Consider the following 26,643-nt stretch of genomic DNA (forward strand, 5'->3'; position numbering starts at 1 on the left):
ACCAAAAAAAAAAAAAAAAAAAAAAACTAAGTAGGCGTTTGGCCATAAAAATCAGATATTTTTAAATTTGTTTAGATTTTTTGAAGTTGGAGTTGAAAATGAAATTATGTTTGGTTATAGTTTTTGTAAACAATATTGGGTTATTTAAGGCTTTATACACGTAATTGAAATTTTCATGGCCAAATGCTGATTTTCAAATAAAGTGAATAATTAACCTCTGCATTATTAATATGTGCATAACTTTAACCAGAGCTCCCGTGTTTGAGCCCTGAGTATGAAAAAATCTTGACAAAACGGCTCGAATCTGGATATAATCAGTCTCCAATGTCAAAAAAGCAACCAAACGAGCCCTAAGAAAGAAAGCAGAAAAAGAAGAGGACGAAAAAGCAAACCGACTTAAATAGAAGACCCGGCCTTAAGACCCTCCAAATTGTGTATATATAAGCTTGTCTCCCCTGTCATCGCTCCCAGGGTTAAGAGTACTTCTACTTGTTATACCAATTCCAATTTCACACACAAAAGCCAAACACCAAAAGGAACTACCCCCACCCCCCTCTCACCCCCCCTACCCATCATTCTATATATTTCTTCCCTTTGGGGTTTTCCTTAGTATAAACCCTATATTCTATTATCTGTACAGTCTCTCTGCACAAAACTCTCTGGATGAGTCGCCCTAATGTGATTTTATTAATCCAGGTAACAAAAGTCACTATCGATTCTTTTATTTATGTGTTTATTTGATCGATTTAATGTTCTATGCTTTTATTTTTGATGTATATGAATGTGTGAAGAGATTTTGTTGTTTTATTTTGGATTTGACGGGATTTTCTTGGTGTTTATAGTTAAATCTAACAGAAAATAGTTTGATTAATATTTCAAGGAGATTAAATGTGTTAATTTTTGGCAAACATAAAGGACCAAAACCCTTAAAGGGGCTATTTTGACAAATATAAGTGTTCTGTGGGTTTGTTTTTGTTTTTTTGATGTATATGAAGTGTGTGAAAAGATTTTGTTGTTTTATTTTGGTATTGATGGGACTTTCTTGGTGTTATTTTATTTTTGTTAACTTTTTGTCATAGTTCTAACTGAATATTTTGAAGGAGACACTTTTGGCAAACATAAAGGACCAAAACTGTTAAGTGCATACTTTAGGGACTAGTTTTGAAACTATCTATGCGTTTATTTTTGATTTATTTTATGTATATGAATGTGTGAAGAGATTTTGTTGTTTTATTTTGGTTATTATTTGCTCTGATTTGTATGTTGGTGATTTATGTTTGGTCAGTGAATACTACAAGGAGAGAAAGTAGAGGTTGTTGATTATGACGACCTTAAGATCGAGTTTGCCATCGAGGTTACGGCAACTTCTTTCCAGTGAAGGAGCCATTGGTCCATCTATTAAACTCGACTCTGAGCCTGTATGTACTCCTTTTACTCCTTCCTGTGTTTGTATTTTTATCCTACTTATATTTTATATTTGGTTGCTGCTGTGTGTTGGTTAGGGTTTTGTTATCGTAATAGTTTGTTTCTGAAAGGACTTCTTTTTTCCATAGGGTTTTTGGAATTATTTCACAATGTGTTTTTTTTTTTTCGGAGTGTTGTTTTAGTCGAGATGTGGAATGTGTATTGTTAGGGTTTTTATCTTGCTGTGGAGTTTAGAACTAGTAGTTAATTATTGTAGTCCTTTTGTTAATTCAGGTACCAATTGACTCTGAGCCTGTATGTACTCGTTTTATTCATTCCTTTAAAGTATTTTGTTTTGCATTTGGTTGCTGCTGTGTGTCGTTTTAGGGTTTTGTATTGATAACAGCTTGTCTCGGGAAGGAACGGTTTTTTTTCATAGGGTTTTTGGAATTATTTCACAATGTGTATTTTCTCATAGTGTTGTTTCATTCAAGACATGGAGTGTGTTTTAGGAACAGCTTGTTTCGGGGAGGAGCTCTTTTTTTTCCATAGGTTTTTGTAATTATTTCACAGTGTGTATTTTTTCATAGTGTTGTTTTATTCGAGACGTGGAATGTGTGTTGTTAGGGTTTTTATCTTGCTGTGGAGTTGAGAATTGGAAGTTGAGTATTGTATGTTCATTTGTTTCCTAGAAGATTGGAAATCGTATTTCACAGTATTGTATGTTTTTAATTGTTTATGCATTTGTTTCCTAGGGTTTATTTTTGATTGGAAATTGTATTTCACAGTGTACCTTTTCTCTATGTGGTTTATTGTTTTTAATTGTTTATGCAATCTATACTTTTTTTAATGGGTCATCTCTGCTAGCTCTGTTCCTTCACTATTCTTTCGGAAGACAAGATGCGAGCTTTCTTATGATTGGCACGTGATAGGAGGTTTGGAGGACCCAAATTAAATTTTATGTCACAAGTGTACTAATGCCGTTATTATCTGGCTTTGATTATCCCGTGTTCTCTCGTTTTGCATTTGGTTGTGATTATCCGGTTACAAGATACTAAAAATATCTATTTGATTTTATAATTTTGTTTACTTCTGTTTGCCACTGGAATCACATCATAGTCCTTTGTGCTGCTTAATTTGTTGTTGGTTTACTTGTTCGCTTCTTTTTGTTGTTGAAGAACTGGAAATTTCAGCAATTTGCTTTTATGGTTTTATGATTCCTTTGGGTTCTTTGGTGAAATTTCTATTACAAGTACCCAGTCGTGGTAATGGTTACCACAGTGGAATTCTAGCTATGTGTTACTGATATATACCTATTTCTGCTTTACCAAGCTGTAAACCTGTCCTTTCAACCAATCTTTAGCAGTCAAAAGCGCAGGTTCGCAAATCTTTACCAAGCTTTGCGAAGAACTGGAAATTTCAGCAATTTGCTTTTATGGTTTTATGATTCCTTTGGGTTCTTTGGTGAAATTTCTATTACAAGTACCCAGTCGTGGTAATGGTTACCACAGTGGAATTCTAGCTATGTGTTACTGATATTTACCTATTTCTTCTTTACCAAGCTGTAAACCTGTCCTTTCAACCAATCTTTACCAGTCAAAAGCGCAGCTTTGCGACCACTCATATCAGGGAGATGCTTAGCTCTAGATCCTAGGGTTTGAGATTGGTTCCTGTCAGGGTTGATGAGAGTTGAAGTTGCAAGCTAATGTAGAAGGGATTTTGTGGATTGGCTATAGTGTTGCATAAAGTAGCAACTACTTGTGTGATGAACGGATCTTTTTATTCTGATCACATCGGACTTTTATGTGTCAAGATTAATTCAATTTCTGCAGTCAGCGGATAGCAAATATCTGCCACTGCTCAAAGAGATCCTTGGTTGTAGCTGGCATTATAAAAGATGAATTAAAAAAAAGAAAAAGAGAACAAGTTGGTACATTATCTAAATGAAGTGGAAAATATAAAAGATATTCAAAGCATAAATTTCAAGATTAATGAAGTTCCCTAACCACTGTTGCTGTAAGAAGAATGTTTTTCTGCTTCCATCGGGAGCTGACCCAACTTCTTAGGGACAGTGTTATCAAAGGCACGCTTAAAGCGCGCTTAAGCCCTGAAGCGAGGCTCAAAACATGTTGAGCGCTTCGCCTCACTTTATGTGCGCTTCAGTGTCATCATCAAGGCTCTAAGACATACTTTTCCTTGCCAATGAGCCTCTCTTGAAGACGTTATACTATATAATTGATATTTCACTTTATCGTAATGTTTTTACAATTTCTTTGTCCATATATTTGTTATATATTCATGCTTATTATTATTAGTCTTGGACTAAACATATACTATATATTTGTATTTTTGCACCATTGCGCCTTTTTACGTTAAAGCCCGCACTTGATTTGCGCTTTGCGCTTAAAGCCCCAGGCAGACCTTAGAGCTTTTTTGCGCTTTTCGCTTTTGATAACACTGGTTTGGGACTGAGGTGTTGTATTTGTAGCAACTTTTTTGGGACTAAGGTGTTGTATTTGTAGCATGAATGCCTTCCACCTATAAGCCTGCTAGTGTACATTTAAGGAAATTAAAATTGACAATCTGATTTTACATTTTGGCATAAAAAAGAAATAAATTATGGTAGACGGCGCCTCCCTTCCGTGCAAAACGAACCTTGATTTATTTGTAGTAACACATAGATAGTACTCAATGCTGTTGGAATCCTGAAGTAAAACTTTGTATCTGTTCTATTCATCAACAACAAAAAAAGCTTTGTGTCTTTTCTATGAATCAGGAGAAGGATAGCGTTTGAAAATGAGTTGTTTGTAGTATCTCCCAGTCATTTCTAGTCATGGATGCTAGAATTTAGACGCACTCTATGCGTATTCACCACTCTTTTTTGTGGAAGACATTATTTAGTCATGTTGAATTTAGATTGTGAAAGATGTTAAGTGAGAAAATGTCTTTGAGAAATTACATTTATGCACATAAATTTAGGATATGCCGAGGCCACCTTACCCCACAAAGGTAGGGGTAAGGTCTGCGTACATCCTGCCCTCCCCAGACCCCACTTGTGGGAATATATTGCGTATGCTGTTGTAATAGTGGGGATGATGCTTCAAACTATGGGAGTGAAATGTAGCGTAGCTACCAAGTTCTGTACTGCTATTCGAACTGGTAATAGGAACATTGGGGATAGTTAGGACTCCATGAAGTATGGGTTTAAGCAATTCTGGGTTTATACATGTGATAGAGGCGGATCCAAGATTTAAATTTTATGGGTTTGAGATTCTACCACAATTGTTTGATTTACTGGGTTTGAAATCTATTATTTTGTACTTATTTAGTGACTAGTTTGAGTCAAATGTACTGGATTCAGGTGAACCAGTACCATTAACACTACACTATATCCACCTCTGACCTGAAATGAGCAAAATAATATCAAAAACATCTTATGGAGGCCCCTGTCCTCGTTCTTTATCGTTTTTTTATACCAAATTACTTGCAATATGGTATCATCAAGCTTGCTGGTTGGATATTACTAAAATTGAGTCTCATTACTGTAATCATTAGCATGTGATCATTAAAACCTCATAGTGAAGTTAATGGCAATGAATACCTAACAGGGCGATGAAATGGAGGACTCGGGGAATAGATGTGACAGGAGCTGGTCTAATATGACATTTGTCGATTAAAATCGTATAATGTACATGTGTGATCCTCAAATATATTTAGATCTTAAAATAAGCAGGATCCATTTGTCTTGACCTCTTTTAGGGACCTGGAGCTATCTGACGTTTACGTTAAACTGGCTTCACTTTTTCTTAAATTCTGTATCTTCATTTCACCGGCTCCATTCTTAAAATTTTAGTACAAGCCAAACTTTTTTTTTTTTTTTTTTTTTTGATGAAGTAAGAAGTTTCCATTAAGAAAGGCAACTGGAAGGTGCCATTTACAAAAGCAAAAGCTTGGGAGCTTTTGGAGCAAAAACTAAAGGGAATTTAAAAAGAAGCTAAATTGAGTTTGAATTCCCTTTTTTTTTTTGAGAATGAGTTTGAATGAACAAGCCAAACTCATTCTCAAAAAAAAAGAAAAAAAGGGGGAATTTAAAAAGTAGCCAAATTGAGCCAAATTTAAGGAATTTTCAAACTTATACCGGTAATACTGTTACTTCGCCAGCATACATTTATTTCTTGAAGTTCAATATTATTTTTCTTTTCTGTTACTTCTCAATATCGATCAGTCAGTTAATCAGCTACATCTCAAATCCAAATTTCGCCAGCGTCAACAATATGATTCACTATTTTCTTTTTTTTTCTCTACTCGGGCCAGTCAGTTTCATTCTGATAATGGTAGATATCAACAATATGATTCTTTATATCCATTTTACTTTTTGAGATAAATCATTTTCATTAGACAAAAGTTTGATATTTGTCTTTAGGGCAAATAGGAGCTCTTTAAAACTAGAGGCTCTTTGATTTTACACTTGTTCCCGCAATAAGATACAAGTCTAACCAGCAATTTTGGCAACATCTGAGCTAATGTAAACTTGACAAATCAAAGACTTAATCCTATATGTTACATTCTTCAAAAATAAAATAAAATAGTAAGGCTTAATCCTGACTAGGTGGGGACTGCTAATATGTATTCTTTGCTTCTACTATGTTTTGTTTCTATCTATAAGTTCCCGTGTTTCTATGAAAGTGTGAAGTTTTTGGGACAATTTTCCTCCATTTGATTTTAAGGCTCTTCTTTAGTGTCTTCACATTATCATTCTGTAGCACATGTGCACATATGGGTCATTCATTTGGAGGACTATATAGAATATGTCCAAATACTCACAGGCAAACTTCTCATTTGTCCTCTGTATATGCGTCTTGTACCATCTTGTTTTATGTGCACCTCTCTTCTCTTAAGTCCAATCTTGTATCAATGCCCAGTTGCATTTCTACGACAATCATTGAATACGATAATGATTCTCTTCCTTATTACTTTTCAATGAGTGCTTTTTGTAGCTGAAGATGCTGGCGTAGTTTAAGGATTGCAATTGTTTATCATGGTAGAAAATGTTGTGTTGTGGCTCTAATGTTGTCTCGGCATTTTATGTTTCTCGCACTGCCATGTTCCTTAATATTAGACGACACTGTTCCTATGAAAAAATAAAATAAAATCAGGCAATACCATAGTTATCACCTTTCTACATTTTATTTGGATGAACTTTGGTTATTCTCATAGGAGTAATTCTTAAGTGTGTGGAAGCCATCTAATCATCTTTTCATGTATCTAGTAATATACACTGATTTAATCACATGTAAGGAAGTAATGAAGCATTAAATCATCTGATTAGTGTCTTGACTTTTGCTGCTTGAAAGAATTGCATTGACTTCTTCTTTTCACTACTGTTCTCTCTTGCCGTAGATGCCATTTCTATCTTTCGTGCTTGTATCTTTGTCTCTATTAACTGGTATGATCTTATTGTGCATTTATCTGCATGTCAGCCACCCAGAGTAAAGGCCTTCATTGACAAGGTCATCCAGTGTCCATTACAAGATATAGCAATACCTCTTTCCGGTTTCCGCTGGGAGTATGGCAAGGTGAATACATACTTACCTCTGCTTGTCCTGCCTATAGACTTAGACTTTTACTTACTTGGCCTTCTCTTTTCAGGGAAATTTTCATCACTGGAGGCCATTGTTTCTACATTTTGATACATATTTGAAGACATACTTATGTAGTAGGAAAGATCTTGTCTTGTCTGATAACATATTAGGAGATGATAGCCCTTTTCCCAAGCAAGCAGTTCTGCAGATCCTACGTGTTATGCAGGTGATACTAGAAAATTGCCATAACAAGGGCTCATTTAGTGGCTTGGAGGTAAGCTAAAGATGCTAAAACTTTTCTCTAGTTTCTGAATGAATGTCTGTAACAAGAATTCACTTGTGCTGATGATGTCTGTATTTATTTACTTTGGACCTGGCAGCATTTCAAGCTTTTGTTGGCTTCAACAGATCCTGAGATTCTCATTGCAACCTTAGAGACTCTTGCTGTACTAGTAAAAATAAATCCATCGAAGCTACATGCAAGTGGTAAATTGGTTGGCTGTGGTTCTATAAATAGCTGTCTCCTATCACTAGCGCAGGGGTGGGGAAGCAAGGAAGAAGGTTTGGGCTTGTATTATTGTGTTACTGTAAACGAAAGAAGTCAGGATGAAGGCCTTTCTTTGTTTCCATCCAATGTGGAAAATGATGGTGACAAGTCACTTTATCACCTGGGCTCCACCCTTTATTTTGAGTTGCATAGTGCCAGTGCCCAAAGCAATGCTGAAGCTGGGGATGGTGCAGTATCAACGAGCACGAGTGTAATTCACATACCTGATCTCCATGTACGGAAAGAGGAAGATCTGTCGCTAATGAAGTTCTGCATTGAGCAGTACAATGTTCCTCCTGAGCAAAGGTTTGCGTTGCTGACAAGAATCAGATATGCACACGCGTTCCGTTCCCCCAGAGTGTGCAGGCTTTACAGCAAAATCTGTCTTCTTGCTTTCATTGTGCTTGTTCAGGCTAGTGATTCCCATGATGAACTTGCGTCCTTTTTTGCTAATGAACCTGAATACACAAATGAGTTGATCAGGATTGTCAGATCTGAAGAAACCATCTCTGGAAATGTTAGAACGCTAGCCATGAATGCCTTGGGTGCACAGTTAGCTGCTTATGCATCATCACATGAGCGTGCGAGGATTTTGAGTGGGTCAAGCATCAGTTTTGCTGGTGGTAATCGCATGATCCTCCTGAATGTTTTACAGAGAGCAATTTTGTCACTAAGCAGCTCAAATGACTTGTCATCAGTATCCTTTGTTGAAGCTGTTCTGCAGTTTTACCTGCTACATGTCATATCATCTTCAAGCTCTGGGAGTGTTATTCGAGGATCTGGAATGGTGCCAACTTTCTTGCCTCTAGTAGAGGACGCTGATCCTGCACATATACATCTTGTTTGCCTCGCTGTGAAAACTCTGCAAAAGCTTCTGGATTATAGTAATGCAGCAGTAACCCTCTTTAAAGATCTGGGTGGAGTTGAGCTTTTGGCTAATAGGTTACAGATAGAAGTGCAAAGAGTGATTGACATTGCTGGAGATGATGACAATTCTATGGTCATTGGTGAGCATTTTAAATCTAGCGAAGAACAAATATATTGTCAAAAGAGACTTATTAGGGTCTTATTGAAGGCACTTGGGTCTGCTACCTATGCTCCTGCAAATTCGACCAGATCACAGAGTTCTAACGATGCATCTTTACCTGCCACCTTGTGTCTGATATTTAGTAATGTGGAAAAATTTGGAGGTGATATTTATTCCTCGGCCGTGACTGTTATGAGTGAAATAATTCACAAAGACCCGACATGTTTTCCTTCTCTGCATGAGTTGGGTCTTCCTAATGCTTTTTTATCCTCAGTGGCATCTGGGATACTACCGTCTCCAAAAGCTCTTACTTGTGTACCTAATGGTCTCGGTGCAATTTGCCTTAACGCGAAGGGACTGGAGTCTGTGAAAGAAACTTCAGCATTGCATTTCCTTGTTGACATATTTACCAACAAGAAGTACGTGGTTGCTATGAATGAAGGTATTGTCCCTTTGGCAAATGCTGTGGAAGAGCTGTTGCGCCATGTATCTTCGCTGAGAGGTACTGGAGTGGATTTAATAATTGAGATTGTTAACAGTATTGCTTCACGTGGTGATGGTGAACACGCTGAGTCATCAGGGAAATCAAGTGAGACTACTGAAATGGACACAGACACAGATAACAGAGAGAGTGTGGCATCCAGCTCATTGGTTGAATCAACTTGTTCAAATGGGGAAAATATCAGTGATGAGCAGTTCATTCAGTTGGCTGTCTTTCATGTGATGGTACTTGTTCACCGTACAATGGAGAACTCTGAAACTTGTCGGCTATTTGTGGAGAAGTCAGGCATTGAAGCTTTGTTGAAACTACTCCTACGGCCGAGTGTTGCGCAGTCATCTGAAGGGATGTCCATAGCATTACATAGCACCATGGTCTTCAAGACTTTCACCCAACACCACTCGGCTGCACTGGCTCGTGCTTTCTGTTCCTTTCTCAAGGATCATTTGAAAAAAGCTCTTTCTGGATTTGATGCTGTTTCTGGTTCTTTTATGTTGGACCCTAAAAATACTCCAGATAGGACATTTTCTTCACTTTTTCTAGTTGAGTTTCTTTTATTTCTGGCTGCCTCCAAAGACAACCGATGGGTAACTGCTCTGTTAACCGAGTTCGGAAATGGCAGCAATGATGTCTTGGAAGATATTGGTCGTATTCATCGTGAAATTCTTTGGCAGATCGCGTTGCTTGAAGAATCTAAGGTTGATGTGGAGGAAGGTGGTGCTGGGGCAACTGATGAGGCACGACAGTCAGAATTGGGTGCAACTGATACTGAAGAACAAAGATTAAATTCCTTCAGGCAGTTTCTTGACCCCTTACTCCGCAGGAGGATGTCAGGGTGGAGTTTTGAATCACAGTTTTTTGATCTGATCAATCTATATCGAGATCTGACTAGAGCTTCTAGTATTCAGCAACGTCAGACCACTGATGGTCCTTCAAACGTACGGATAGAAGCTAGTCATCAATCACAACAAGCAGGTTCTCTTGATGACGCTAGTGCCAGTAATCAGAAAGAGGACAAACAGAGGTCCTATTATCATTCTTGCCGTGATATGGTGAAATCCCTGTCAATCCATATCACCCATTTGTTTCAAGAGATGGGCAAGGTAATGCTACTTCCATCACGTAGGCGGGATGATACACTCAATGTGTCAGCTCCGTCAAAATCTGTTGCTTCAACTTTTGCTTCAATTGCCATTGATCACATGAATTTTGGAGGTCATGTAAGTACTTCTGGATCGGAGGCATCTGTGTCAACCAAATGTCGTTATTTTGGGAAGGTTATTGAATTTATTGATGGAATTCTGCTGGACAAGCCTGATTCTTGCAATGCTGTTATATTAAATTGCCTTTATGGGCGTGGGGTCATTCAGTCAGTGTTAACCACATTTGAAGCTACTAGTCAGTTGCTCTTTGCCGTCAATCGAGCTCCTACTTCTCCTATGGAGACTGATGAGACACATTCCAGGCAGGATGGAGTTGAGGATGCGGACCGTTCATGGATATATGGTCCCCTAGGTAGTTATGGGAAGCTGATGGATCATCTGGTGACTTCATCTTTAATTCTATCTCCTTTCACAAAGCATTTACTGACTCAACCTTTGATAAGTGGTGATATCCCATTTCCACGGGATGAGGAGACATTTGTAAAGGTTCTTCAATCCATGGTATTGAAGACTGTTCTTCCCGTTTGGACTCATCCACAATTCACAGAATGCAATTATGATTTCATTGCAGCTGTTCTCAACATCATTAGACACATCTACTCTGGAGTAGAAGTCAAGAACGCGAGCAGTACTGCTGCTCGTGTGTCTGGCCCTCCTCCAAATGAAACTACTATTTCTACAATTGTTGAAATGGGGTTCTCCAGGAATAGGGCGGAAGAGGCTTTGAGGCAGGTTGGTTCAAATAGTGTTGAGCTGGCAATGGAGTGGTTGTTCTCGCATCCAGAGGAGGTACAAGAAGATGATGAACTTGCACGTGCCCTTGCCATGTCACTTGGGAACTCTGGATCGGAGGCAAAGGAAGATGTTCCCAAAGAAAGTAGCCTGACCATTGAAGAAGAAATCGTTCAGCCTCCTCCTGTTGATGAGTTGTTGTCTACATGCCGAAAGCTTCTACAGATGAAAGACTCTCTTGCTTTTCCTGTCAGGGATCTTCTTGTGATGATATGCTCCCAAAATGATGGGGAACATCGGTCAGCTGTGGTTTCATTTATTGTTGAACAAGTGAAGCTTTCTAGTAATGTCTCTGATGATGGAAACAGCAGCATTGTTTCTAATCTCTTTCATGTTCTAGCTCTGATTCTTAATGAAGATACTGATGCCAGAGAGATAGCTGCAAAGAATGGTTTGGTCAAAGTTTCATCTGATCTTCTTTCACAATGGATTTCCAGTACATTTGATAGGGAGAAAGTTCCCAAATGGGTGACAGCAGCTTTTGTTGCTATTGATCGGCTTGCTCAAGTGGATCAGAAATTGAATGCTGATATTGTGGAACAGCTGAAGGGAGATGATGCTACTCCGAAACCAGTTTCGATCAACGAGGATAAATATAATAAGTTGCAGTCTTCTTTGTCCCCAAAATATCTGGATGTACAAGAGCAGAAGCAGCTTGTTGAAATAGCTTGTGGTTGTATGAGGAACCAGCTTCCCTCGGAAACAATGCATGCTGTGTTGCAGCTGTGTGCAACACTTACAAGAACTCACTCTGTTGCTGTTAACTTTCTGGATGCGGGTGGATTGCAGTTGCTGCTTTCCTTGCCAACGAGCAGCTTGTTTATTGGGTTTGACAATATCGCGGCTACTATAATACGACATATTCTTGAGGATCCCCAGACTCTACAGCAAGCTATGGAAGCAGAGATACGGCATAATGTTGTATCTGCTTCTAATAGACAGTCAAGTGGAAGGCTCACACCTCGTAATTTCCTGTTAAATATGACTTCTGTTATTCAACGGGATCCAGTGATTTTCATGCGGGCTGCTCGTTCTGTGTGCCAAGTGGAGATGGTTGGTGAACGACCTTATGTAGTCTTGTTGAGGGACCGTGAGAAGGACAAAAAGGACAAAGACAGGGAGAAAGAGAAACCAGAAGACAAAGATAAAGTGCAGAATGCAGATCAGAAGTCTGGTGTTGGTAATGTGAGCCATGGGATTCATGGCAAGAGTCTTGATGCGAGTTCCAAGAATGTCAAAGTTCATCGAAAGCCACCTCATAGCTTTGTAAACGTAATTGAGCTTCTTTTGGATCCAGTTGTCAAGTTTGTTCCTCCATTGAAAGATGAACCAGCAACAAAGGAGAGCTTTAGTTCAACGGATATGGATATTGATGTTTCTGCAAACAAGGGTAAAGGGAAAGCTGTCGCCTCTGCTTCTGAAGCAAGTGAAGCTGATAGCCATGAATTGTCTGCATCTATGGCTAAGATTGTATTCATTTTGAAGCTTCTGACTGAGATTCTTTTGATGTATACTGCTTCAGTTCATATTTTGCTTCGAAAAGATTCCGAAGTTAGCAGTTGCATTGCTGTTCCTCAACGGACAGGGCACCTTGCTGGTGGAATTTTCCATCATATTCTTCACAAGTTTTTACCGTATACCAAGAGTTCTAGGAAAGAGAGAAAAACTGATGTGGACTGGAGGCAAAAACTTTCGAGCAGAGCTAGCCAGTTTCTCGTGGCATCTTGTGTTCGTTCGACAGAGGCAAGGAAAAGAATCTTCACAGAGATTAACAGTGTCTTTAGTGATTTTGTTGAGTTTGGAAGCGGTTTTAGGGCACCAGGAATCGAAATTCAAGCATTTATTGATCTTCTCAATGATGTACTGACTGCTCGCGCACCTACAGGTTCTTCCATCTCAGCAGAAGCTTCAGCTACTTTCATAGATGTCGGTTTGGTTCAATCTCTGACCCGAGCTCTTCATGTCTTGGACCTGGATCATGCTGATTCTTCCAAGGTTGTTACTGGTGTTGTAAAAGTTCTGGAGTTGGTAACAAAGGAGCATGTTCATGCGGCTGAGTCCAATGCTGGGAGGGGAGAACAGTCAACAAAAATTCAGGAAAATCAATCTGGAGCTACTAATGATGCCTTTGCAGTCCAGACTAATGAAACTGCGTCACAGCCTAATGTGAACTCAGTGCCAACAGATCACATTGAGCCCTTTGGTGCATCTCAGAACTTTGGTGGGTCCGAAGCTGTCACTGATGATATGGAACATGACCAAGATATTGATGGAGGTTTTGGTCCATCCAATGAAGATGATTACATGCATGAAAGTAACGAGGACACCAGAAATCTGGAAAATGGCCTTGAGATAAGATTTGAAATCCAGCCTGATGTTCAAGAGAATCTTGATGAAGATGAAGATGACGATGATGAGGATGATGATGATGAGATGTCAGGCGATGAAGGAGATGAGGTCGATGAAGATGAAGAGGTGGACGAAGAAGAACAGCATGATCTCGAGGAAGACGAAGCTCATCACTTACAACATCCTGATACTGATCAAGAGGACCAAGAAATAGATGAAGATGACTTTGATGAGGAGGTAATGGATGAAGAAGATGAAGACGATGAGGATGAGGAGGATGGTGTAATACTTCGGCTGGGTGATGGAATGAATGGAATAAATGTATTTGACCATATTGAAGTTTTTGGTCGAGAGCACAGTCTCTCCAGTGAAACTTTACATGTTATGCCTGTTGAAGTTTTTGGCTCTAGGCGCCAGGGGCGTACAACGTCCATCTACAATCTTTTGGGAAGAGGTGGTGACAGTGTTGCTCCTTCACAACATCCCCTTCTGGTGGAACCCTCTTCCTCGCTGCAATTGGGTCAACAACGGCAATCAGGTATCTGGCTACTTCTGGCTAATATCGTAATTTTTCTCTGATGTGAAATGTCATAGCTTTTGTTTATTGGTTTCAAAAGAAATCTCATTGCTCCCTTCCTTCTCGTCACAGAGAGTATTCGTGATGCTTATTCCGATAGGAGCTCAGAAGGAACGTCATCACGCCTGGATTCTGTTTTCCGTTCTCTCCGGAGCAGCAGCAGCAGCCGTCACGGCCAACGGTTCAATTTTTGGACCAATGATAACCAACAAAGTGGTGGATCAGCCTCTGCTCTTCCACAGGGTTTTGAGGATTTGCTTGTTTCCCATTTGAGGCGGCCAAGCTCTGAGAAATCAGCTGATCAAGATGCTACAGAGGGCTCTCAAAATAGAGGTGAGGCCACCCAGTTTGCTGGAGCAGGTGAAATGGCAGCTGAAAGTGCTTTGGAGAACAATAGCAACAATGAAGCCAGAGAGGCCACTGTCCCCTCAACAGTTTTGGATGAACCTGGTGGTGCTAATGTGACACCTGTAGCAAATGTGTCTACTCAGGGAACAGATGCACCAAGTAGACAATCTCAACCTGTCGAAATGCAGTTTGAACAGAATGATGTTGCCATAAGGGACGTTGAGGCAGTTAGCCAAGAAAGTAGTGGAAGTGGTGCAACTCTGGGTGAAAGTCTTCGAAGTCTTGACGTTGAAATTGGAAGTGCAGATGGGCATGATGATGGTGGCGATAGGCAAGGTTCAGCAGATGCTCGAACTAGGAGGACAAATGTCTCTTTTGGAAATTCTACTCAGGTAAGTGCGAGGGATGTCGCCCTTCACAGTGTATCTGAAGCTTCAGAACATCCAAGTCAAGAAGCAGAACGAAGTGGTCCCACTGAGGAACAGCAACGTAATGTAGATGCTGATTCTGGATCAATTGATCCTGCATTTCTGGAGGCGCTTCCTGAGGAGTTGCGAGCCGAGGTTCTCTCAGCTCAACAGGGTCAAGCAACTCAACCACAAAATTCGGAGCCTCAAAATGGTGGAGATATTGATCCAGAATTTCTGGCTGCCCTCCCCGCTGACATCAGAGAGGAAGTGTTGGCACAACAAAGGGCACAACGGCTGCAGCAGTCACAAGAATTAGAAGGCCAACCTGTTGAGATGGACACTGTGTCAATCATTGCTACATTCCCTTCAGAACTACGGGAAGAGGTACTTATTTTGATGAATAAGTGTAATCTAATTTTATGTGAGTTTTAATTTCATTTATTCTATAACCAGTAACGACCTTGTTTCCCTGTTTCTTTTTTGTTTTTTCAAGTTTTGATTTAAATTTGGTTTTCATGAATCCTTTTATGGCAATCATTGTGTCTTATATTTCATCTCTCAGGTCCTTCTGACATCTTCTGATGCCATTCTTAATAATTTGACACCTGCTCTTGTGGCGGAAGCAAACATGTTGCGCGAGAGGTTCGCACGGAGGTATAACCGAACACTTTTTGGTATGTACCCTCGAAGTCGTAGAGGCGACTCTAGGCGGAGTGAACAATTGGACAGGGCTGGTGGAACCCTTTCGCGTAGATCTGCTGGAAGTAAGCCTCTGGAGGCAGATGGGTCTCCGTTAGTTGACACTGAGGGCTTAAGAGCGTTGGTGCGGTTGCTTCGCGTATTCCAGGTATAAACTTGGTGAGGTTGAATTATTGATTTCTTGCCTCTATGATTTGAATGTTGACACCTCTGGTTCTTTTGCAGCCAATTTACAAAGTCCCTCTACAGAGGCTGCTGTTGAATCTCAGTGCACATGCTGAAACAAGAGCTGCTTTAGTGAAAATATTTATGGACTTATTGATGCTTGATGTTGGACAGCCTGATAATGATCTGAATATGGCTGAACCCCCATATCGACTATATGGTTGCCAAAATAACGTGATGTATTCGCGTCCTCAACATCTTGATGGTGAGGCCTTATGATCTTGCTTAACATTTGATCATGTGTTACATATTTCTACTGTTACTACTACTACTACTACTACTGTTGTATTTCATGATGTTATTCGCCTGGACTGAAGTTGATTCATCTTATTGCCTTGAAGGAATTCCTCCATTACTATCTCGTCGTGTTCTTGAGACACTTACATACTTGGCAAAAAACCATTCTTTAGTCGCAAAGACTCTACTTGAATTCAGGCTCCCTCGACCAGTGCCAGAAGGGTCAGTTATTCCGGATCAGAGGCCTGGAAAAGCTGTTATGGTTGAGGCTGATGGACCAGATAGGTGGCAGCTTGAAGGACAAGTGTCTCTTGCATTGCTTTTGGGCCTCTTGAATCATCCCCTTTATTTGAGAAGTGTTGCGCATCTAGAGCAGGTAGTTTGCACAAGTAGGACGTCTCTTTTTGTAGTCATTATCCGGTGTTTCTTGCTGTCTAACTATTTTCCTTTTTGTATCTAGCTATTAAATCTGCTAGATGTTGTAGTCCAGAACACCGAAAGCAAATCAAATGCACGTGAAGAGCCTGGTACATCCTCTACAGAGCAACCGACTGATCCTCCAGTTCAATCTGCTGCTGAAATGAATACTGAATCTCATGCAGCAGCTTCATCTGAGGCTGAGGACAAATCCGGAGCCTCATCATCTGTTGCAGGCACAGACCAAAGTACTGAAAGTATTCTACTTAGTCTACCGCAATTAGAACTTCGACTCCTGTGCTCATTGCTTGCCAGAGAAGGGTAAGCTAGTTCCTAATCCTGTAGTGTAATTACTCAAATCATTTACCTTTCGTGTTTCTACATGCCGATTCCTCTGGCGTTAACTGGTTCTTTAATTTGTAGACTTGTGAGTTGTCCAGCAAGGTGATATACTTTACTAATTTTGTGCTTGCTGTATATTGGGATCCGTGAATTAACTGACTGCTTTGTGTGACGGTCTTGTCAAAATTTATGTGCTTATGGCTTTTATTTCAGGCAGTAAATTATCTGTTTGGTTGCACATGCACTTATTTGATATTGTAAATATTTTGCTATCATTTTGACATGACCAAGTACATTTTTGAACCTTCAGTGGGTTATTTTTACTCTGGGCCTTGCTGAATAATGTATTATTTTATTCGTTATTGAAGCTGTTTAATGTTTTCTTCTTTTATTAGTCTTTCAGACAATGCTTACTCATTGGTAGCTGAGGTACTGAAAAAGTTGGTGGCCATAGCTCCCGCACTTTGTCATTTATTTATGACTGAGCTAGCTGGCTCTGTGCAAAGTCTGACCAGATCTGCAATGGATGAGTTAAACAAGTTTAGGGAAGTAGAAAAAGCACTGCTTAGTACCACTTCAACTGATGGCGCTGTGATACTCAGGGTTTTACAAGCATTAAGCACTCTTGTTGCTTCAATTGGTGACAAGAACAAGGATAATCAAATTATTTCTGAGAAGGAGCATGGTGCTACTATCTCCCTGGTTTGGGACATTAACACAGCTTTAGAACCTCTATGGCAGGAGCTGAGCACTTGCATTAGCACAATAGAGAGTTTTTCTGAAACAGCACCCAACCTGTCACGCTCATCCATTGTTACCACATCTAAACCTTCTGGAGCAATGCCTCCACTTCCAGCAGGGACACAAAACATTTTACCGTACATAGAGTCCTTTTTTGTGATGTGTGAGAAGTTGCATCCTGGGCATTTGGGTGCTGGGCAGGAGTTTAGTATTGCTACAGTTCCTGATCCAGAAGAAGCTACTGCGTCTGCTATGCTGCCGAAAACACCTACATCTGCAACAAAAGTTGATGAGAAGCACATTGCTTTTGTAAAATTTGCAGAGAGGCACAGGAAACTTCTTAATGCTTTTGTTCGGCAGAATCCTGGACTACTGGAGAAGTCTTTCTCCATCATGCTGAAGGTTCCTCGTTTTGTTGATTTTGACAATAAAAGGTCCCACTTTAGATCCAAGATTAAGCATCAACACGACCATCATCACAATCCTCTGAGAATTTCTGTGAGAAGAGCTTATATACTTGAAGATTCATATAATCAGCTGCGCATGAGGACAACTCTAGAATTGAAAGGGAGATTGACTGTACATTTCCAAGGGGAAGAAGGGATTGATGCTGGTGGACTTACTAGGGAATGGTATCAGTTACTGTCCAGAGTAATTTTTGATAAGGGAGCACTATTGTTTACAACAGTTGGCAATGAAGCAACATTTCAGCCAAATCCCAACTCTGTTTACCAAACTGAGCACCTCTCATACTTCAAATTTGTTGGGCGAGTTGTGAGTATCATCCTTCTTGGTTCTGTTTGCTCGAATGATTCAATTTAACAATATCTAATGTGCTTTATGTAAATATCCCAGGTTGGGAAGGCGCTGTTTGATGGTCAATTTCTTGATGTTCATTTTACACGGTCCTTCTACAAGCATATACTTGGTGCTAAAGTGACATATCATGATATCGAAGCTATTGATCCTGACTACTTCAAAAATTTGAAATGGCTGCTTGAGGTGCGGTATTTTCTGTTTTCTTTGTGATTATGGAAATTATGGTTAAATATTTGCTCTGCTAACGTTTCTTGCTTTGCTTTGTGTAGAATGACATAAGTGATATTTTAGACCTTACATTCAGCATCGATGCTGATGAAGAGAAGTTGATACTTTATGAACGCAATGAGGTATGAGTTCTTCATTGGCAATTGAAGTTTCAGCATTTTTGTCAGAGGTTCTGAGTGCAATTTGTGTAATGCAGGTGACTGACTATGAACTAATCCCGGGTGGACGAAATATCAGAGTCACTGAGGAAAATAAGCAACAGTATGTTGACTTGGTTGCTGAGCATCGCTTGACGACTGCTATCCGCCCTCAGATAAATGCATTTTTGGATGGATTCGGTGAATTGATTCCGCGGGAACTGATCTCTATTTTTCACGACAAGGAACTTGAGTTGTTAATTAGCGGTCTTCCAGACATTGATCGTATGTTTCACTATTTCCTTTATTTGTTAATTCATGTGACAATCCTGTTTTAGATAGTTATTTGTCCATATCAATAATGACCTCCCTCTTACGTTTAATTTGCCCCTTGCTTTGCAGTTGATGACTTGAGGGCAAATACAGAATATTCTGGATACAGCCCAGCATCACCTGTTATTCAGTGGTTTTGGGAAGTCGTTCAAGCTTTTAGCAAGGAAGACAAAGCCCGCCTTCTTCAATTTGTCACTGGGACCTCAAAGGTAGTTTCTTGCTTTCATTTTATTACAGTTGCTTGTTATATATCACCTGCAATCATCTAACAAATCTTTGTCAACTTCTCCAGGTGCCATTGGAAGGGTTTAGTGCACTGCAAGGAATTTCAGGTTCCCAGAAGTTTCAGATCCACAAAGCTTATGGCAGTCCTGATCACTTGCCTTCAGCACATACCTGGTAATTATTTAATCATCAGAAACTAAACTATGATTGCCCTCCTGATGCTGAAGATTTCTGCCAGTAAAAATATCTGTGTTGCTTCTCTCCAAGTTACTTAACCTTCTTTCATTTTTGTTACCATCGTAATTTACTTGTATTTGCTGAAGATACAGTAGTCCATGTTGCTTCCTTTGTCCAAATTCTCGCTTTCCTATTTATGTTTATTCTAATTTACTGCGGATGAATTGGCAGCTTTTCTCTATGAGACTATCCATTGTTGACTAATATTATGTGATATTATCCTGATAATGTATTACATTTCAACTACTGATAGCAGTTTGTTTACATGAAATAAAAACTACTTTCTTGGAGATTGGATGGAGAGTTGTGAATTCGACTTCTATCTTCATTACTTATTTACTGCGAACACACACTAACTATTATTTGTTGGGTGCAGTTTCAACCAGTTGGATCTACCAGAGTATCCCTCTAAAGACCATCTAGAGGAGAGACTGCTGCTTGCTATTCATGAAGCCAACGAAGGATTCGGATTTGGTTAAGACGCCAATGGTCTCTGAATTATATTCTGTAGATAATTTCCGTGTTAAGAAAGAGATTCTTTTCTTTTATTACAGGAGAACAGTCTTAAGGGCATGTTAAGTCTGTGAGATACCTGTCTATAATGCTGTACAGTCTATTTGCTATGCCAAATGATCGAGGTAGTTCTTTTTTTGCCATTCGTTTACTCATCTTTTCTTTCCCCTTAGCATATAAGTTCCTATTCTCTGCTTGCCCCTTTGTGACTGTTGTAGCATGTAAGAGAAGCATAGGGAGCTGCAAATTCGCTACTCCTTTACCCGGCTCATGCTTGCAATTCTGCGCGTGTTTTCGTTGCAATTTTTTAATTATTGCCGCTCATCAAGTATGTTAAAAGGCCAATTATGACACAGATCATGGCTTCTATTTGTATTTAATAATAATAATAATAATAATGGTCGATACATATTGTCAGGAGACGAAATTTGGGTCAATGTTAATGCTTTTACCACTAATGTTACACGATTAGAATTGCTTGCAAACTTGAGCGACTGTGCTTTAAAACTAGGTATGGAGCTGATGCTGTTGCTGTGATGATGTTGCTACGTTTTTAAGTAGAAGAATAACAATTAAATCCCAAATAAAGTACCTGAAAAAGAATTTGATCTCGAGGAGTGAATGGGGAAAACATGAAGTTTCAGTACATGACCAAATCACCCCTCCCTTATACCACTTCTACTTAAAAGTTGAAACATATTCATTCTTGAGAAAATATTAGGAGTTCAGTCAATATCGGCAAATTTTACACTTAGGGCCATAGATTCCCGGAGAAAAAATAATTGAAAAACTTGATTTAGGTGAAGTTTTTTAAGTTTTGAAAATGTGTTTGGTCATAAATTTTCAAAACATATTTTTGTTTTGAAAAACATGAAACATTACTTATATACATAAGTTCTAAAACCTATCAAGAATACCCAATCATACAAAACATATATACTTGCTAATATCAAATTATGCAGAACATTATATTTTAATAACACCTGATAACACACTTACTAGCTAAAAAAAAGTTAGCTGATAGGAGTGTTCACAAAGTCATTTTACCTTAAACCAAAGCCAGAAGCGACTATTGTATCGAATATTTGGATGTACACCAATCATAGTTTTTGGATATACACGTGGTGGTGCCATCTGACAAACATGGTAGATAGAATTAGTTGGGTCATAACTAGATGGGGCTTTTTTATAAAATACAAAAGTTTGGGGTAGTTTTGAAATTTTTTGAAAAGGCCAAAACATAAATTTTGGCCCAAAAACAGATTTGAGCCAGAATTTGAGATTTGTTTTCAAAATCTGTCAAAAATTTTTGGTCAAACAAAGATTTGAGAATAATTCTTCAAAATATGTTCCCAAAATCTATGGCCCAAAGGGGAGCTGAATCTCCCGCTCTTGCTTCTTGTTCTTAAGACCTCTGGGTTAATAGTTGGACTCCACTAAAGCTTAACTTCATATTCAAAATTTTGAAGTTTGAATAGTCATAAATTCAAAACTTTTGGTGTGGTGTTAGATTCTATCGATCTGAATTTAAACTTCATTCATTTGCGATTTGGTCATTCTAAAAGGTAACTTCTGTATAGATAACAATATGTAGCTTTTTATCTAATGCGGAGCGACTATTAAGCAACACAAATAGTTAGAGGGATGGTGTTTTAAATGAGTTGAGGTAATGAATGAAATCTTGTGAAGTATAAGAGTTTTTTTTTTTAGCAAAAGTCCGTCATTGGTGGATATCGGGATTTAGGCATGATCCCCGAGCAAAAACAATGAGCGCACGGAAGAGGACATATACCTTAGCGTCCAGAATAATGTGAAGAGTGATTAAGATCACTTTAATGTTCAAGAGTTGGGTTAGAGGCAATTGGAAGTGCCTTTCATCATCGAGTAAGGAGAGTTGATAGGCTACAGAAAAATATACGATCACTATACAGATATCTAGAGTTAGAATCATTATATACAAATTGTGAAGTACAAGAGTTGGAAATACAAATTGGTACAAATATGAACGTCTATTTGACTATTCAGACAAATATGAATGAAGGTCATCAATAATATCTTCAATCTTAAATATTTCTAGTGACTACCATAATAGTTAGACAAAATTAAATGACTTTTCGTAATAAAAAGTAATTTAATAATTTTTGGTCCAATAAATTTAAAGTTTAGTGATTATTGGTAAAATTAACCTTGGTGTCAATAGTGATATTCCTGCAAAGGCAAGAAGCCTACAATAGATCCTTCTGTCTTCTCCTCTCCTATGTAAATAGGAGTAGAAAAAGAAGTAAGGAAAAGACATATTTGGCAGAAAACTGACGTTGTGACTTAACTTGATACACCTAACAAATGATGAGATGATTGATACTCCATCCGTTATGCGATAACGTTTGATTTGACATAAAGTTTAAACAAAAAAGATTATTTTAATTTATGAACTAAAATAAATTTTAAATATTTATATAATTATAAATTATTTCATTAAGACCAAAAGAAAAATTTTAAAATTATATAGAATGATGACATTTTCTTCGAAACAAACTAAAATAAGAAAATGTATGAAGGGGTGTTGATTTTTACAGATTAACCATTTTTTATCTCAACTGTATTGTCGGCTTGATTTAAATTTTTTAACTTCCTGTTTTTGTTTATTTCCTTTTTCCTTATTGGTCAACTGACCAAACATTGACCCTTAGCCTTAAAGTTCTCTTCGTTTCCCCACTGTGATGTACTGCCCTTTGCTTTCCCAAAAACCACCAATCAAGTACTAAGACATGCATGAATTATTATAAAATAAAAATAAAATAAAAAGTTCAAATTTTGTTTAACAAGTAAGTAAGAATTTGGAGACATCACTTAGTGACAATGGGTCTGATCAACATTCTTCTGGTTTCAGCCAAAATTTTGCTCTCTTGGTAAGTCTTCCTGTTTCTTGTTTTTTTTTTTTTTTTTCTTGACCAAAAAAGACAAAATCTTGTTTTTTGTTTTGTTAAGATTTTCATCCTTAAAGACATCATGGGCTTAAATAATCATAGTATGATTGTTGAATGTTGAGTGTAGTGTAGTGGGTCAGATATTACAGGATTTTAGAGTTGGTTAGTAGTTGTGGTACATTGTGCTCTTGTGGGTTGTTAAATATTCCTCCTATTTTCAGTATAACTTGTTAAGCCCTTTCTATTATATACACATGTAGAAAGAGGCAAAAAAAAATTACTCCTAAATTAGCCTTTTAATTTTGTCTTTGTTCAGCTGCTCCTGTTTTCCATAAAGTTTGATTTTTTTTTTTAAATTATTATTATTGTTTTTTGCTACAGTTCTTTCTGGATATTTTGCAGACCATCAGTAACATTGCTGTGTCCTCTGTAAGTTACAAAAAGAATTAATTTGTCTATTGTTTCTTTGAGTTTTGCTGGATATGTGAACTGGGATATTTAAGGCTTTTCAGTTTTGTGACATTCTTGATTAAACAGATATGCATCAATTCGGGCGATAGAGAGTGATAAAACATCCAGCTACCAAAATTGTCTTCAATATTGGGTAATATTTGGATTAACCACTGTCTTGGAATTGACTCTTGCAAAGCCTTTGACAGGGTAAATTTTTCATTTGCTTTCATTCACATACATGTCTTTAGACTTCTTATATTGGTGGTTAAGTGCTTAAACTTTAGGAACATCTCAAATGCTTGGTCTTATGAATGCAAGTCAGGTTGTGGATTACTATAACAGATGGAATTGCAGTCTTTGTTAATCTAGTGAGGCATTATTTGAAAAAAACCTATGGTGCTTTATACTAAGAATCTTAATTCTACTCTATTGTAGCAAGTTTTGTAGCAGCTTATGTTGGACTAATATATGTTTTCTCGAGTTGTGCAAGCCAACAGTAATTGATGGTTGAAATTAAGGATTTGTTTGTTATGAAGGAAAATGTTTTCGAAAAATAAGTGGTTTTCTTTTTTATTTTCTGTGTATGGTATGTCTCAAAAGCATTTATACATAATATAGGCAAACAATAGGGGCTGGGTTAGGGGTGTGGGGGTGGTGGAGGTGGGGGCTATAGGGGTTGGGGTTTGGGGTATGTTGGAAGATGAGAGGAGTAGAATGCTATTTATGGAACTTGTTTTCCCTACTTCCACCAAGGAGGTCATTTTTCTCATTTTTAAGGAACTTGTTTTCGTGGAGAAACTGTTGTTCAAAACTTTTAACCAACCAAACATGGAAAAATTGGAACACATTTTCCTCCATACCAAACACACCCTAAATGGGTGGTCATAGATGTATACTATATGGGCATAAGAACTACTAAAGTGCAGCCAAGGCTCATTTCAGGACTACCATTTCATTCGTTCCTTGGATGAATGAGAGAAAATTTTCAGCGTCTGCAATTGCAGCTTAATATTCACCCTCCACATCAGTTAATCTGTAAGTGATATGAAGAGCTTAAATGCATCATCTTTGTATTAGTTGATCTATGCATTACCTGTTGGGTGGGGCCGCTAACAACAGCCCTCCTTGAGGCACTAAGGTATATTTAAACTTCCTTAGAAAGTAAAAAAATCGATGATTATTGTGCATGAAAATGAAAGAGAGATTGTTCTAGCTAGAGTTTCACGGAATTTTAAAGAAAAATGGACATACAATAAATCTTTTATGCTATATAGGAAAATGTATGGAGTGATCTTTCTTCAGATTCCGAACCTTTATAGCAAGCTCTAGTTGAGCTTTTGTCTGTTATCGTTCTCAGTTCATGAGTCTCAACAATCAGTTTCTGTAACCCGAAGGACATATGTCAACAATAATTGCGTCCGACCTATATGTGTTGATTTCTTCAGGTTCTCGTTTTGGCATTATGCAAAAGGATTAGCATCCCTCTTGCTCGTACTGCCTCAGTTTGGTGCTGCGTCTTATGTGTATAAGAACTTTGTTAAGCCATGTCTTTCCCCAAATCCACCCATAGAAAAGATCACAGAAAAGAACGAGTGCATGGCCATGGAGTGCAGCGCTTATATTGATGCAGCACCCGGACATGTTGAACAGGATGAAAAGGACAACCTGCAAAGTTCCGTCGTTTGTGAGGTAATCCTAGTTTTCCCCTACAAGAGCCTCTCCTATTCTCTAGACACATGTTCCTGAACCTCTTTTTTAGAAGGGCTTTTTTCAGTTTTGGCCCCGAGGCTGAAATTAATTACGGGCGCTAGTCAAAATATACAAAACATATACATTGGCTGGCTATCTCCGTCCCAATTTATGTTACACTCTTTTCCTTTATAGTCAGTCCCAAAAAAATGACACCTTTCTATATTTAGTAACAATTTAACTCTAAACTTTCCATTTCACCCTTATTGATATGATTTATAGCCACACAACTCTCTATGGCTTATTTTAGACCACAAGTTTCTAAAGCCTTTCTTTCATTCTTAAACTTCGTGCCTAATCAAACACCTTACATAAATTGGGATTTGAGATGGAGGGAGTAGTTTTTAGAGTAGTCCAAAAATGTAATTATCCCTTTTTTATATTTCTGTTTCAGGCTGCATCTTGTGCTCGGACAATTTATCCTAAGAAAGTTCAAATGGACTGGAGCTGCGTTCTCTGTCTGGTGAGCACTTCCAGTGAGAAATGTCTAAAGCAACACATTCAAGGCAGGAAGCACAAATTGAAGGAAGAAGAAGAAGGAAGGAAACATGAAATGATGGCAAGTAAAAAATCTAGATTTGCCTCAACATTAGAAGGAAATTATTTAACAGATTTACTTGAAAGTTTGAAGTTCGTGGAATCAAGAGGCTTTAATTTCAGAAGACCAGTTAAGTGGTGCACGTGGAAAAAGCCCGAGTTTGGATGGATAAAACTAAATACGGATGGATCTATAGACCGAAAAAGAGCTGGTCTTGGTGGTTTGCTTCGCGACGATGAAGGTGTCCCTATATGTGCTTGCATCTCTAAGGTTCCATATGATGACATTTACTTGGTAGAGTTACTGGCTATATGGAGAGGTCTTACACTTGCTCTCAATTTCGGGATCAAAATGATATGGGTAGAATCCGACTCGATGAGTGCTGTGAAAGCTATAAACAAAGAGCAGCCATATAATCAGAAGGCTAGTAGCTGCCTCCAACACATTTGGAAAATCTTGAGGAAGTTTCAGAAGTACCAAGTCACTCATTCGTGGCGTGAAACGAACCGAGCTGCTGATTATTTATCAAAGATGGATATATCAGGAAGTGACATTGTTATGTGGCCTACAGATTTTCATAGTTCCCTTTGCAAAATTATTACAGAAGATGCTCAAGGAAGCTGGTACCTTAGACGTTAATCAATAAGCCCATCAAACGTGGCTGGGGAAAACCATATTTAAGACGGGATTTAGTATTACAACGTACAAGAGGTATATAAGCCTGGAAGTTGCAGGCTTGCTGTACATTATAAGGTAAGTAATTTTTGTTTCCCAAACATCGGTGGTGCCTAGTCTAACTTGTACGCACCCCGACTAATACACTGGGTACCTGCTAGTGCCAGGTAAAGTAGGTATGCTTTAACTCTGAAGGAGGACTTGAAGGTCCCAGTTGCAAATATGTTCACTAATGCATCTTAATCTTGAAGGGGAGCCTTGGCGTAATTGGTAAAGTTGTCGCTACGTGACCGGAGGTCACGGGTTCGAGCCGTGGGAAAGCTTCCTCTTGCAGAAATGCAAGGTAAGGCTGCGTATGTGGTCCGGCCCTTCCCCGGACCCCACGCATAGCGGGAGCTTAGTGCACCGGGCTGCCCTTTTTTAATGCATCTTAATCTTGTGATGTGCTTC

General features: G+C 38.6%; 2 protein-coding genes across 2 annotated transcripts; both read left to right on the top strand.

Annotated features, from left to right (window-relative positions):
- Window positions 1–492: 492 nt before the first annotated feature.
- Window positions 493–20,002, top strand: LOC132033589 (E3 ubiquitin-protein ligase UPL2-like). Its single transcript, XM_059423599.1, has 17 exons — window positions 493–696; window positions 1,286–1,418; window positions 6,885–6,980; window positions 7,054–7,260; window positions 7,367–13,901; window positions 14,013–15,082; window positions 15,261–15,545; window positions 15,623–15,827; window positions 15,964–16,235; window positions 16,320–16,597; window positions 17,014–18,133; window positions 18,215–18,361; window positions 18,448–18,528; window positions 18,603–18,828; window positions 18,946–19,085; window positions 19,169–19,275; window positions 19,715–20,002. Exons 2-17 carry the CDS (start codon window positions 1,323–1,325, stop codon window positions 19,815–19,817), a joined length of 10,968 nt encoding a protein of 3,655 aa, XP_059279582.1. The 5' UTR covers window positions 493–696; window positions 1,286–1,322; the 3' UTR covers window positions 19,818–20,002.
- A 2,495-nt stretch (window positions 20,003–22,497) lies between these two features.
- On the top strand, window positions 22,498–26,157 carry LOC132034836 (uncharacterized). Its single transcript, XM_059425185.1, has 5 exons — window positions 22,498–22,760; window positions 23,160–23,207; window positions 23,316–23,438; window positions 24,677–24,929; window positions 25,375–26,157. Exons 1-5 carry the CDS (start codon window positions 22,711–22,713, stop codon window positions 26,155–26,157), a joined length of 1,257 nt encoding a protein of 418 aa, XP_059281168.1. The 5' UTR covers window positions 22,498–22,710.
- The last annotated feature ends 486 nt before the right edge of the window (window positions 26,158–26,643 follow it).

The sequence above is a fragment of the Lycium ferocissimum genome, chromosome 10 (assembly GCF_029784015.1).
Source record: "Lycium ferocissimum isolate CSIRO_LF1 chromosome 10, AGI_CSIRO_Lferr_CH_V1, whole genome shotgun sequence".
Classification (NCBI taxonomy): domain Eukaryota; kingdom Viridiplantae; phylum Streptophyta; class Magnoliopsida; order Solanales; family Solanaceae; genus Lycium; species Lycium ferocissimum.